General features: G+C 38.1%; 2 protein-coding genes across 25 annotated transcripts in view; one reads left to right on the top strand and one right to left on the bottom strand.

The window, feature by feature from the left end:
* Positions 1 to 61: 61 nt before the first annotated feature.
* dcp1a (decapping mRNA 1A) lies at positions 62 to 10836 on the bottom strand. Its single transcript, XM_008414813.2, has 9 exons — positions 10635 to 10836; positions 10273 to 10313; positions 9106 to 9233; positions 7030 to 7096; positions 5731 to 5869; positions 4984 to 5082; positions 3808 to 4377; positions 3505 to 3723; positions 62 to 2461 (listed from the first exon to the last, which is right to left on the bottom strand). The coding sequence occupies exons 1-9, from the start codon at positions 10764 to 10766 to the stop codon at positions 2381 to 2383; spliced, it is 1476 nt and encodes a 491-aa protein (XP_008413035.1). The 5' UTR covers positions 10767 to 10836; the 3' UTR covers positions 62 to 2380.
* Positions 8411 to 14652, top strand: part of cacna1db (calcium channel, voltage-dependent, L type, alpha 1D subunit, b) — a 76023-nt gene continuing 69781 nt past the window's right edge. For 21 of the 24 annotated variants that reach the window (XM_081608855.1, XM_081608852.1, XM_008414838.3 and 18 more), the window contains exon 1: positions 8411 to 8492. In XM_081608855.1, coding sequence (XP_081464981.1) covers positions 8429 to 8492 — 64 coding nt within the window. In that variant the 5' untranslated portion in view covers positions 8411 to 8428. Of the gene's footprint in view, positions 8493 to 11714; positions 13171 to 14652 lie in introns of those variants that run through there. The other 3 variants (XM_081608851.1, XM_081608836.1, XM_081608837.1) reach the window with 2 other exon arrangements.

Genomic DNA, 14652 nt, shown 5'->3' with positions numbered 1-14652 from the left:
CAAAACATGTAAAAAAAAAAAAGTCTTAAAGGAGACAAAAAGCAGAACATGTACACACACATTTGTGGGTTCAGATCTTTATTATCACAAAATATGTATAATGTCCACTTATGCACAATGACAAACCTAAAAAAATACTTAATTTGCAATGACTTACCCAAGAAACACAACTCTGGCCAGAATGATAAATAATGATCTTAAAATCTTAAATATGACACTCGGTTCATATATTTGTTCCTTATTTAGAAATCTTAAAACGGACTGGAAAAAAAAAACACTCATTTAATCAAGATTTCCACTTAGTACCAGAGAAATCGTCTGACATCTGGTTTGTTCCAGGCTGCACATATTTAACTTTGCATCTTTGAGCTCAATTAAAAAAAAAGAAAAACGGCACTGAAGTGCAGAGCTGATGTTGATAGCAAACACATTCAAGTCATGATGTCACAAAGGATTTATCCCACAATTATTGCTAAAGATGAGCAAAAAAAAGTATTAAAAACAGTTTGCTGTAGCAACAGACCGAGGAACACAATGGAGTGGGAATTGGTTGTTTTTTTTCCCTCTTTAAATTAGTAATTTATAACGCCAATTTTTCTGCAGTTATCCAAATGTGAACTTTTAATTTCTTTTACCTGCAGTTTCCTCATCCAGCTTCTGATTTTTCAGTGTGTTAGACACAGGTGGGTTTAGGAGAACAGAATGTCTTGTAGTCGGTTGCAACTCTTTCTGTGTTTAAAGGCCATTTTCTCTTAGTTCCCATTTTGAACAGTGACTAAGAAAATTTGGGTCTTGAAATAGGAAGGTATTCATTACTATGAATATTTCCTACTCTGATCAATTAAAAAAAGCAAAATCATACGTTTACAAAAAAAAGCTTCAGTTGTTCAGAATTGTAATTATTAGGGGTGTCAATAAGTGTGGCACTTGTAATTTTGTTAAAAAATAAAAATAAATAAAAAAATTTAAAGGTTTCTTAATTTTTCAGTGAGGTTAAGCCAACACAGTAAAGGATTATTTTATTTTAGAGATTTTTATGCACATCTTTATTAGGAGTGCTGTATGCAGCAGGAAATAGAATCTCAATTTATTCAAGGATGTTTCTGATTTTTCAAAATATGAAGAAAAACAAAATAAAAAAATATTATAAAAAAGACAGACTTTCATACTGCTTACAAAAATACATTGTTTCACTGTTTGTTTCGGTAAATAAATCAAACTAATATCCAGAGTTTCAGAGGGGAAAAGATCCAGGATGTCTGTTATGTTGTGACTACTGATGCAGAGAAAGTTTTTGTGGAATAAAGCATCTGCAAAATAAACTTTTTTTGTGTGTGCCTTAGACACACTGGATGTACTATTCCAGTCAGGATTCACCACTAGATTTACTGCAAGAGTCTCTTACGGCAAAAAGAACTTAAATCTCTACTTGAAATCAAACTGTAAACAAAAAATTAGAGTAGTTTATGTCGTCCAATCCAAACTTTAACGACTCACCTCCCAGGTAAAAATGAGAATGAAGTTGTTAAAGAAAATTCAGCTCCAACTTCTCCCTATGCGTTTTGATTATAGGAGAATGAATGTAAACAGGAATCCAAACACCAACATGACTTTTGTTTCTCCCTTTTTTGCACAAGATATTTAAATTCACATAAACCTAGTTCTGTAGTACCTTCCTTAAGCATCCCACAATGCTGGTCTGAATCTCTTGTGTACTGCACAAGTCTTCCCCCCCACCACCGAGAAGGTCAAAGGTCAAGCACTGAGAGCTCAGCTGGTGGAGGAGAGGCAACAGCAAACAAGGATGAAAACAAAAAGAACAACTGGAGGAAAGAAAGGATGCAAAGATGGGGCTTTGTGTGATTAGGAGTTCTAAACACATTCTACCACTGAACCTGAATTTAAGAAAGAAAAAAAAAAAAGCTCAAAGAATAATTCATAATTGATGTTTTTTTTGCTTCAATGTGGTAGAAAAGGAAGGTATTTATTCTAAAAAAAATATTTAAAAAAGTAACTTTTTTGGTAAATAAATGTCCACTGTATTCTTCCCTTTCCTGTAATTGGATTTCTTGAAGAAGTTGCCATTAAGTTTAACCAGATTCACCATATTTAGAAAGTATGGCTGAAGGACGTAGAGAAGAAATATTCTCCCCTTCGTGTTGCCTTGGTTACCCGCCGACTGATCCAGGGTAACAGGAGATTCCGGCTTTCCTGTAACAATCCTTGGCACACGAACCAGTGCCAAAAAAAGACAATGTGGAGTGCCGTGCGTCACAAACCTGCCTGCTCATCCTGTGTTTTCTCCCAAAATCATGCGTCCTCCGTCTTCTGTGGCCAGAAAGAGGCCTCAACACTGAAATCCCGTCCGCTTGAAGCCGGACTACAGCTTCATGCTGCTGAAGTCCTTGGATACGCTCTGCAGGTAAGCGTCATGAATGGCACTGAGGAAGTCCGAGTCATTCTGGAGGCGGAAGCAAAAAAAAGTAGAATGATTAAAATGTGTAAAAACTGTGGTACCCCTTTTAAAAAGCCTTATAATTTAAGTTTATGCAGTAGCATAAAGTTACACTAATTTTTCTTCGAATCCTCCTTTTTATCTGAGCTCAATTAGTTGCAACATCAAAATTCTACATTAAAAAATTATTATTAATACCGTGTACAACCTTTCTTTTGCCAATAACAAGCAATAAATCTTTTACTTCAAATTTCCACAAGGTTGGAGCATCGAGTCCAGTGGGTTTCTCTTAGACGGCAATGGAAGAAGGGAAAGCTGAGCTGATCCGGTCATGTGTTTTGGATCAGTGTCCATGGAAACAGTAACAATTCATTTTCAGTTTTCTGGCTGTTTCCAAAAAAATTCTCATTTAAGTTTTACAATATTTTAAAGAGTTCATAGTGTCGCACACTCTAAGGTCCCCAGTGCCTTTTGAGAAACATAGAAGGCAAAAAAAAAGTTTTATCTGACCATCCAGGTTTATTAAACTCCAAATGTTTATTTTTGTGATGGTAACTCTTTACTGCAGGTCTCTGATAGCAAGGCTTTGGAGATTATTCTTTTTTTATTTTTACCTTCTCTTCAGTGCTGCTCTCTATGTGTAATGGAGGGATAGATGTAGTGGTTATTGGCTGGAAGAAGAATTTGACCTTTGTGTCAAATTTATAATTCAGAGCAATAGGAAGCGGTGGATTATCGAATAAAAGCTCAAAGAAACTCTGATCAACCTTAAAAAGCATAAATTAATGAAAATGTTTCAAACCCAATTGTTTCAAATGGATTTGTGAGAATACCAATAACTGTAGCAATAATGATTTTGTTTAAAAAATAATTGTTTAACCTGTTTTTCATAGCTGAATAGATGTAAAAAGTAATTTTTTTGTATTTTCGGAATGAGGACATGCTACTATTATTGGCTACTGAAGGCGCCAATAAACAGACAGCTATCATAAGCTTGTCTGGAAACTGGTCTTATTTTGATTGCTTGACCCATCCCAGATGACCAGTACCTTGATGAGGTGTATCAAAGTCTCCTGCAGCTGTGTTTTACTGCAGGGGGCCTGCAGAGTCTGTGCAGCTCTTCTAGAAGCGGAGGATGGATCCGGAGGGGCAGACGGGATGACCGGTACTGTTGTGGTTTTATTTGTAGTCTGCTGGAAAGCGCTTGGGGAGAGCAGCACTGAAGCATCTGAGCCTGGAACAGCGAGACCAGGGCTCATAGGAATAGCCTGAGAGGAAAAAAGAAAGATTTAAAAAACCAATACTGACAGAGTATCAGTTACCAGAGACAAACAGCAAACAGCTGAACTCACAGACATTGGCGCAATCAGTTTGGGAGGCTGAGAGAAAACGTCCTTCTTGGGCTCCTGGAAGCTGAGAGGTGGGACCAGCGTGCTCGGCAGGAAGCTGGGAGCCAGGATGGGTTTGTGGATGCCGGAATTCACTGACGAAGCTGCTGGCTTGAGAGAGCCAACAATGTCCTGTCCCAGAAAGGCAGCTGACGGTGCTGCGGGCGCGGTGAGGTTATTGTGATGCTCCGATCCAGCTGGAGCCATCAGCAGAGGGGAGACGGAGCAGTGAGGCTGGGGGTCTGGCATGGGGACCATGTGTTTGAAGACAGGACTGGGATTGAGTGTGTAGGGAGCGGGGATGTGAGCAGGTCCGTGTGGCTGCTGGCGAGAGCCGGGGTTGTGGGTTGAGAACTGCTGGGTGAGGAGAGGAGCCTGATGAGCTGCAGCGGGATACGGCTGATTCTGCACGTAGACATTAGGGAGGTTGCCGGAGGAGGAGGATGAGGCAGCGTTCTGCGCAGAATGTTCTTTAGGGAGCGGAGAACCAAAGAGCTCCTCGACAGTGATCTGCTTTACCATGGTGTGAGAGCTCTGGATGGTAGACAGTGCAACGTGACTAGCTTAAATCAGTGACCGGTGCAAGATACACAAAACTCGCATTAATACGATACAATTGCAAATTTTCAGATTTTATCTCACAGATAAAGACAAAGGAGAAACTGTGAAGTGAAAGGAAAATTATGAAGGGCTTCAAAATATGTTTGCAAATACAATTCTGAAAAGTGTGGAGTGTTTGTATTCAGCAGCCTTTACAAAAATTTTACGTTCAGAAGTCATCTAATCAGCATCAAATTTAACCTCAGTGTAAATCCAACTTTGACATCTGAAGAACCACTGCTCAAATAACTTCATATTTGTTTTACTTTTAATTTGAACTACATTAACATAAGATTGAAAAATATGTAGACTAAAAAACCAAATCTTTATGCACCACTTGGATGGTGACATTTTTGTCTTTTGTCACTTCTGCTATTTTCATTTCAATAAATGTTTTCAGAAATTAGAACTGCTCCATCTTGATTTCAGTTATTAAAATTACTTCTCAAGAAGGCCGGTTTAGTCTGCAACATAACCAGCTCTGGTAGCTAACTTTGGTGTTTCCAAACGCAAATTTTGGAAAATAAATAAACAAACTACCTTTTCAGCTGGATGAGTACTTTGAGAAGGTTCTGGAGCCCTGTTGATGCTTGTTTTCACATTTAACTCTGCAGACGTGTCTGTTTCTCCACTCTGAGCCTTCAAAGCACACAAGACATGTAGAGTTAGCAAACTTACGTTTAGTTAATCAAAAACCAACATGGGCAACACACAAAAAATAAAGGAAGATTTGAGAAGGATGCGACAAGTGTCAAAATTTTAAACCTGGAAAAATAACCAGCTGAAAAGCTACATTTATATATATGTGGTATCAGATGTAAAATGTTGAAAATGGAATAAAAAAATATAACTCGTAGAAAAATCTAGATTTTTTTTCTAACATTTTCCATTTTCTTTGTGATGCTTTTCCAGACATGGGAAATATTTCAATTCAATTCAATAGTTTTCAAACCTCTAGAAACTATTTAGACTATAACTATTTAGATGTTGTTGCCACCTACTGGCAGCATTTGGACATTTTGACAGAATAAGACAATTTATTTTTTTTCCAGAAAAAAACATGTTAAATAAAACCTCCTTAGTAGAGTGTCCAGTGGCTGCTATGCCTAAAATAATCTACTTTTTCATATCACAGGGAATATCAAGTAACACGAAAACCTATTTTTTAAAGTCTGTGTTTGTGTTTATAAAGACATTCACTGTTATATATTTTATAGGTTTTACAGAAAGAATGTTATCCTGTAAAGATGGACAGAAACAATGAGGCAACATGCAGTGCTCCCTCACCCTCTGGTATTCCTCCTTGGCTTTGCTGAGCAGCTCCAGGATGTCGATGGGTCGGGATTCTGCGACTCCATTGGTTCTCCCTGGATCGACCCTCTCTGGGGTCTTTCTCAGGGCGTGGTCCGCTTCTTGTTTCACAATCCTAGAGAACGGGTTGAGGCAGCGCATGTGCATTTCAAATCAGAATGACTTTGATGATGTATTATTGTTATTGACACTAGCCTGTCAATTTGCTGCTGATGAATGGGAATTTTCCTGCTGAAGGACAAATAAAGGAAGATTCCACTCTTTTCTACAAGTAATTATGTTGAAAACGGCAAACTTAAATAGTTTCATTAGACACACTGTGATTCAATTACATTTTCATTTCCAGTTACGAACAAGAACTAAAACCCAAAACTCAGTTTCTAAGAAGCTTAGACGACTACATCAGATCAATAATAAAAAGGGACACACAGTAATGTCATCCTGCTCAAAAGTACACCCGTCTGCTCTAGTATATAGACTCAATAATTGGTTGGGGTTTGCATGAATTACTGCCTCAGCTCTATGGAATGGCTACATGCTGGCCTTCATCTTCTCTGCTTTGCAGGGTTTGTTATGTCTTACTGAAAAACTGCTTAGATTCTCTATGACATTCAGGTCAGGGAGTTTACTGGCAGGTTAACCACTAAGATGCCACTATTATAGCTGGAATTGGTACTTTTTGCGAGTTTGGGCAAGTGCTGAGAGCTCCAGTTAAATGAAATCACATTTCTATAAAGCTTGTCTGCTGAAGGAAGCATGAAGTGCGATAAAATGTCCTATTAGACAGATATGCTTACTTTGGACTGAAGACGTCTCTCTTTCAGTAAACTCCAAATTTCACTCTCATCTTACAAAAAGGAACTTTTTACCAGAAGAGCCCAATCTCTTTTATTCTTAGTAATAAACTTCTATTATATCCGATTCAGGAAAGCCAAAACACACAGAGTGATGGTTTAAGTCCATATCTTTAATAAAACCTACACTGACCCAACCTGCTGTTCAAAGTTGAGAATCTCTTTTTGATTGAGTTTTACTTGCTTTAAATGTGTGTTTGTCCCTGCAGCTCCTGCATTTTGGGTCTTCAAATGTTTGTACTCTGTATGCAATACAGATGAATTTCCAAAACTATTTCAAAGATATTCTAATTTACAGAAAAGTGTCATTTTTACACTTTTTTGTCACCTGAAGGAGTTAATACTGATTGAATAAATCCAACCAAAGAGGTAAATGACTCATATTATTTATAAATGGACACAAATGAATATTCTTACTTACTTGACCATCAGCTGGGCAATGCGGTGACAGTCCCGTTTGTCGTAGAACCAAATGCTATAGATACCCACTGTCAGAAAACACAAACACTTCATTTTAGAAAATGTTTACTATAACTGAACATCAGAAGCATTACAATGATAGACAAAGCTCTGCACTTTAAAATACCAGACAAATGAAAGAGAACATCCGTGGAGCCATAAATCTAGACATATTTTTTTAATATCAGTAACATATTAATTAATAATTTAAAGATTAGATGAACATTCAGATTTGTTTAAGGGAATAAGTTTCCACACTCCAAAATAATCATCAAAAAAGGAAGAAACTTCACCTGCATTTAAAGGAAACTGAAGGTTTTCCTGCTTTCACCAAAGTAATAATAATAATTAGTCAACAGAACAATCTTGTTATTTGTGTGACAAAATGCTGGCGTACTCAGAGACCCTCCTGAGGCTGTGCTAGCCTAGCAACCCAAGTGTTTGCCTCCCTGCGCTCCCTCAGGCTAGCAGAGGGAATATGAAAAGATGTAAACAACTGTTTTAAAGTCCATGTTTCTCTCCAACAGCATACTTCAATTCTGAACACACACCGCAGCCTGCAGCACTTAGTTCAATGGCGCTCAAAAGGGACTGGATTTAGACTCAAATAATCCCCATCAAAATCTCTGCGAGGAATCCACCTTCTGTCTTCGACACTCTGCTCTTTTATACAGATTCTTCTTCTGCAAACTTTTGACTTTGTACAATTCATCTTAAGATCACAACCCAGGAATCTGTTCCAACGGCTACACATTTACAGCAGCAGATGAACAGCAGCAGACCAGAGAGCAAGAGACCTGCACCTGGAGCCAAGGCGAACTGATGGATCAAAACCAAAGAGGAATTACAAAAACAACCCTCACTCTCTAGTAAGGCGGTAAGAGGAGCTGCTGATTTGGAAACCCGGCGAGTTTCCGCATCATGTCGTCCATTCCAGCGAGGCTGATGGGAAAACCGAGTCCAAAGGGGGAGCAGTCTACTTTAACCCTCACCTTGGCTATGCTGTTTTTTCTCATAAGCAAACAAATGGGAAAGCAATCCAACTCTTTGTTCGTGGCCTTGATGAAACTTCTCTTCAGACTTCTAATAGATTACCTTGGCGGCAGCGCAGTCAGCTACTTTCTGAAGATCTGAGGGACTTTCTTAATTTCCATTTCCCTGATTTGACGCCAACTTACAGTAGGATAAATATCAAATAGTAGTCTGGTGCAGCAGTCAAGAGTTTTGGGGGGTTTGATTTTTTCCCAAATGCAGGAAGACAGCAGCAGCCAAGCTAAGCTGGAGTTGCTGCATGGCGAGCCACGGCCATGAATAACAAGGTCTTCCTCCTCAATGCTTCAAGGAGACTCAAAGATGACTTCATGCAGAACGGGCGAGAGATGTTCCACCGGACGGTGGGAAGATGTCTGTGTAGCCTTTTCAGAGGTAAACCATTAACACCAGTGTGACTGCGACTGTGTGTGCTTTAAGGTACAAATTAACTCTGACAGACACACACAAATGTAAAAGACTCTCAATGCATGATAACAATGAGAAAAATGTGTCCTGCTGCTAACATTATCACAGTTCTAATCAGATTTAAGGCATTTGTTTGTCTTTTTTTAATGAGACTGATTCAAGCAAAATTGTGAAAAAAACACTAAAGTTAGTCATAATTGTCAAATATTATTGGTTTGCTTTTTATAGTGATCAAATAATAAGCTGATATTCGATGGCTAATTAATTATTTGAGCTAAAGGTTTTCTAAAGTCTGCAGTCAGACATGAGTGCTTCTTTAGTGTCCACACATCAGGAGTCTGTTTTTATAATTAGAAATATTTCAAAACAAGTGAATTTTTTTCTTGCGAGTAGCAGAACTGTGCAATCACCTTTATTCAGCTACTTCAGTCACTCCAACACCTGTTATCTCAGTAAAAAGCTTAAATCAAGAAACAAGAAGTGCATTTGATGACTGAAAAACTAAAACTGACTAGAACCTTTGAGATCTGTTCGAGCTGAGAAATCTCTTAGTGTATATTTTCTTCCTCAAAACACTCACAGTTGCCATTCCTGTAGAGCAGGAAGGGATCCTGCAGCTGGAACTCCAGATCTTTGTTTATGGGCTCCACCAGGTTCTCTGTACTCAGTCGATTCATGATGATGAAGCCATGGTGAGGTGAGGCAGACCTTCAAAAAGGACAGATGGCATAAAAATCACTTATGTTGAATATTTTCCAGTTCCGGTGTCAAGTATCATTTACAAAATTAGCTTATTGGTCTTTGAGAAGGCAAACTTGCATTGCTATGCCATCATAGTTATCAATATATGATCTGAACATTGTCTCAAAACAACAATATTCTGTTTACTGCAAAGATTACAGGGATAACTCATCGTCCATCAGAGTTATGAAGACAGATGTAGTCAAGTATTTCTCTGTGTTGTCAACTTTGAAACAACACTGCAGTTGTTTGGTACACATGTGTGCAAAACAGAAAATGCTGTACCAAAAACTCTTGGTTTGAATTTGTGCACTGTTGAACTCCTAATATTTTCTCAATAAATTTACAAGTCATTTCATTCTAAACCCAACCAAATATAATATAAACATCTAAAGTCATGACAAAACTTACAATGCGTTTCAATTCAAAGGTTTTATGCATCATGTCACTATAAACTCGTTTACCAGGTTCTGAAAAAAATCATTTGGCTTTCACATATATTCTCATCTAGCTTTTATTGAATGAAATGAAAACAAAACTTTATGCAAATATCTAAGAACAACCGTACCGTTTCCAAATAATATGAAGTAAATCGCTACGCACAGAGAGATGCTCTATGTATGTGGAAACCAATTATTTGTCGATCTTTCCAAGAGATTTTCCAACAAATTTATTCCAAAGCCAAAGAACATGAAAAATAAAAAAGTATCAAATGGGACACCGTAGATCTCATTTTTGTTCTACAAGTTATAACATCATGGAATATGTTGCGTCTGTGCACACTTGAAACAGGAAAATGCCTTTTTTTATCATGTATATTTTTCCAACTGACAATATGTTGAAGGAGTAGGCGACTCCATCACATGTCCCTGTTGTTTACAAGAACAGCGGCCTGCACACGTGCGCTAAATACGTCAAACGACAGCTTAAGGCGACGTAACAAACACCAGTAAACAACCTTCGTGATTCTGCATTTAAACACCATTTTTACATCTTGTGTTCTTACCTCGAATAGACAAATAGTGTTCCTTCGATTTCAGTCTTCTCCTAAAATAGAAAACATGCAGTATCAGTCAGGAACAATAACTGCAAACCCAAAGCGGGTGAATTAAAAAAAAAGGGAAAAAAACAGCGGCTACAGTTAGCCGCTGCTAGCGAGACTCGGTTAGCTTAATAACGCCGATAATGTACGTATTTCCCTTGGAGTACAAGAAAAATAACCTGGGTCGAACCCGACGTCTACCAGTGCTGCCTGGATAAACTTTAACATGATTTATTCAAATGTCTTTAAGCATTTTTATTTTAGAGAGAATAGCTAATATGCTACATAAACATGTAGCTAGCTTTGTCCATTCTTTCCAAACTTACCCATTCGTTCACTTTGGAGTTGAAGTTGTAGAGAGCTACCTGACCGGTAACATCCAGCAGCTTATTTATATAAGGGTCTTGTCTCTGTAGAGCAGCTAAGCTCATCATATGTCCCGCAGTTAAAGTCTCCATCTTCGGACGGATTTTCAAACACTTAAAGCTTCCGCCGTACCCGGAAATAGTGGCGTCCAAAACTCTCCCCGGAGAATCCTTTATTTAATGACAAAAGAGCAGTAGAACTTTTAACTTCAGGAATTGTTTTCCATAGCTCGTAAATAGCACGAAAAGGTAAATTAATAAGTAATTTGATCGCGTATGTAGATTATTATTTTTAGTTCATCTTGTAAAAAAAAAACAAAAAACAAAACGTGAATTTTGACATCCTGCTTGCTTGCTTTAAGGACACTCAGTATTCCATGGAGTAATGTTGCTGCACTTTTTTAAAACAATAATGTAAATAAATCAGCGCAGTCGGGAAGGCAGAGTTATTTATTGAAGCATATCTTACTTTGACAGCTCCTGAAAGTATCATAGTGTATTCGTTAATACAAGTATTTAAAACAACAAAACAAGTTCAGTCTTATCAGTGGATTTTGTTTGCATGTTGCAAATCCCTACTAAAGTGAATTTCTAAACAGAGGGAGGATCTGTTCATGATGATTAAACAAGCTCCACCTTGTAGGTGTAAAAAGTTCCAGCATTCCTGAGTAGTTTCTTTCCCCAGACTGTCTCTATGATGAACACAACGAACAACTATAGATTAAAAGTAGAAACCTCTAAACAAGAGGTGCATATTTGCATAGTTTTAACCAAAAATATTGGACAATAACATATGCAAATACTGTTGTTCTATTTTTTTAAATTTCCTCTAAAGTTTTTATATTTACCGGTATATGTAACATATGTACGCTGAGCATATCTGAAGTCAGCTTCCCTGTTTAAACTCACAACCCTGGCCATTTAACCTGATTCTTATTCAGCACATTGCAACATATAGAGAACCCCAAAAGAATATAATCTCACAAACTCATCACTGCTAACTTTTGTTGATTGCAATTGTACCATTGATGTTCCAAATATGCCATAATTGGACTGAACTTAACCTTTTATTGAATTTGATTGTACTGATTAGGACAGGACTGGATATGAACTTCATATATTGTCTTGTGAAGTGCTTTGATATCACTGTTACTGTTAAATGATTATGTAGTCCACATAAAATATATTCAATTCAATTACTTTAACACTAAAATGCAAGATTTTGAAAAATAAATAAATAAAAATACCACGTCTTTCTGTTATTACACCAAAGATCTTTAAGAAGTGCTACATCTTATTCATACGACAGACTGGCGACCTGTCCAGGGTGACCCCGCCTCTCGCCCGAAACGTTAGCTAGAGATGGGCACCAGCAACCCTCCCGACCCCATTAAGGGACAAGGGTGCAAGAAAATGGATGGATGGACATCTTATTCAACAATAAAACATAAAAATAATCAAACCAAAGATTGTTATTGCTGTTTAAAAAATAAGCCAAATTTCATGCCTGCTAGTGGAAGTGCAATTCCAACAACAGTGACAGTGCAGGACTTTGAGGGATAAAATAGGTGTAGTGTCATTAAATTGTGACTGCCAGGCCCAGTTTGTTGGCCCTGCTTCTCCAGTCTGGGGAACATTGGAGCAGGGATTATAATCGCAGGATTACGCCTCTGCGGTGAAACTGTTTTATCCTCAGTGCAGGCACAGGTAATCCAATCACTGCTAACCTTCCACCAGAGCCTCTCTGAACAATTCATTCCCCTCTGCATCGCCGTCGAGTGAGCACAGAAAACGGCGCAATGAGGCCCGGGAGGAGAGCGAGGTGACAGAATGCCGTTCATTATAAGGGGGAGACCCCTGAGGGGTAAGTCTAATACCTGAAACACAGCGCGTATTTACAAAGGAAAGACAAAAATACTAGATGACGTAATTCAGCCACGGTCACCAGATATTGGTTTTCCAGTGCCATCAACGCCTTTCTCCCCCCCCTCCCCACCCCTTCGCCAAAACTCTACTCTTACACGTAGGAGTAAACTTTGTCTTTTTCTTCAGGTTACAAACAGTAAAACAATTAGCATTGGGGGGTTTTTTTTATGTAGATGCGTCTCTCAGGCTTGCACCCTTGCGCGTTTTCTGCGCACACACTGTTCTGGTCGCTCCAACTTTCCACAGGTCTCCCCTCTCGCCCAGCCTCGCAGTGAGAATAATTGACAGCAGCGGATTGACTGGCCGCCGCCGCTGCTGCTGCTGCCAGCCAGTCCTCTCGGATGCGCCGTTGAGTGTGTGCAGCCAGGCAAAGTCACCCGGATGTGTGGCGAAAATGTTCGGCGCTCCTCTCAGGGTCTGCGCTCCGAAAACCTTCTTTTATAGTTCAGGTTAGCGCCTCCGCTTCGCTTCGTCGTCTTCAGGGGGGGTTCCTTCCAACGATGAGTTGGATTTGAAACGGATTTTTTCGATGTGGATTCGAGGATGCAAGAGGCGGATGAACAGTCTGAAGGTAAAAAAAAAAAAAAAAAGAAGGAAAGAAAGAAAGAAAAAAAAAAGCTGCTGCGCGCTGAGAGCATGGAGGAGAGTTGGAGCGCTGAGGGGGCGAGTGCGCTCGTTTGATTTTATTCCCTGCTGTCCCCATTACCTATCAGATTTTTATCCGAGTCGTGCCTCCTGTTGAGAGGATGCTCATAGGTTCTTAGTATGAATTTCTGAAAAATATTTATTTGCATTTAAATGTATTTTCTTCAGCGTCGCTTTAACATTTCAGCTCCATTGAGAAGCGGAAAAAAAAACATGGTTGACTATATTAATTATAATGCCACGATCAATTGAAAGTGAGTGGTGTTTGGGGAGTTGTATGCAATGCGGAACAAACTCAGAGATGCTAAATAAACTTTTTAAGCAACTTCTATTTGAAAATAATAATAATAATAATAAATAATACAGCAGTGTAAAAGTGCTGCAAACCAGAAATCTAATATTTTCAATTGAGCAAACATGATGAAGTCATGTTAGTTACTCATTTTTCAGTATGTTTGTTCCAGTGCTATATGATCATGTAAGGCTAGATCAACATATGTCAAGGATTTTTATATAACGACATTCTCAGAGCAATGCAAAGTTGAGTAAAAATACATTATTTTAAGGTGTCTAAAATATTTTATACAAAATGGGTAGCATAATCTGCTTTTATTTAAAACAGAGACAGTTCTTCGTACTGCTTTAAAAATAATATATATATAACATATTGATCACTACTGCTGTTCCTACCATGGGCTTATTGCTGTTTGGATTTCTCTGCGTTTGATTCATCCTGAGCAAGCTCCACATCTGCACCGGATGTTCAAGTCTTTCAAAGTATTCAAAGTCTGTATAAGCTGAAATTCATATATATTTATGCAATTTGGATACTAGTAAAATTATGTCATTTTCAAAATCAAGGGATATGTACATGTATATATTTTTTGAGTGGGTATCACTTTTATATTACAGAAAACCTCTTGGTTAATTACAATTTTTACTTTAGAAACAGTGCAAGAAAAAAATATTCATGCTTGCAAGATTTTTTTTTATCAATAATTGACAATATTGATACTAGCAAATGTTGTAATTATGTTTTTTTTTTGCAAGGCCATATGAATTGAATCTCCTCATTTTTAATGTTCTTTCGATTCCTAAAGTCAACCAGGTACTAAAATCTTTGGTCAGAATTACACACTATGCATGTTTTACCTCATCCATGAACAATTTTTGTGGTAAAAATGTTTTCAATTTTCTTAACTCTTGAGTGCGAGTCCCAAAAATAGTTTCGTTTTGATTACGCGTCAGGTATGGATCAACTGCTCCAGCCTTTACACTGGGATCTCATTAAAAAGACGCTAAACTGTGGAAACAGTGCTGGATGAAAGAAACCATTTTGGGATTCTGGAACCAAAATGTTTTTAAACGTTGATAGAACTTCATACCAAATAGCCCATATATATATACC

The sequence above is a fragment of the Poecilia reticulata genome, chromosome 7, assembly GCF_904066995.2.
Source record: "Poecilia reticulata chromosome 7, P_reticulata-male-v2, whole genome shotgun sequence".
NCBI lineage: Eukaryota > Metazoa > Chordata > Actinopteri > Cyprinodontiformes > Poeciliidae > Poecilia > Poecilia reticulata.
The sequence above is the reverse complement of the archived record's forward strand: the minus strand, read 5'-3'. Positions and strand labels throughout refer to the sequence as shown.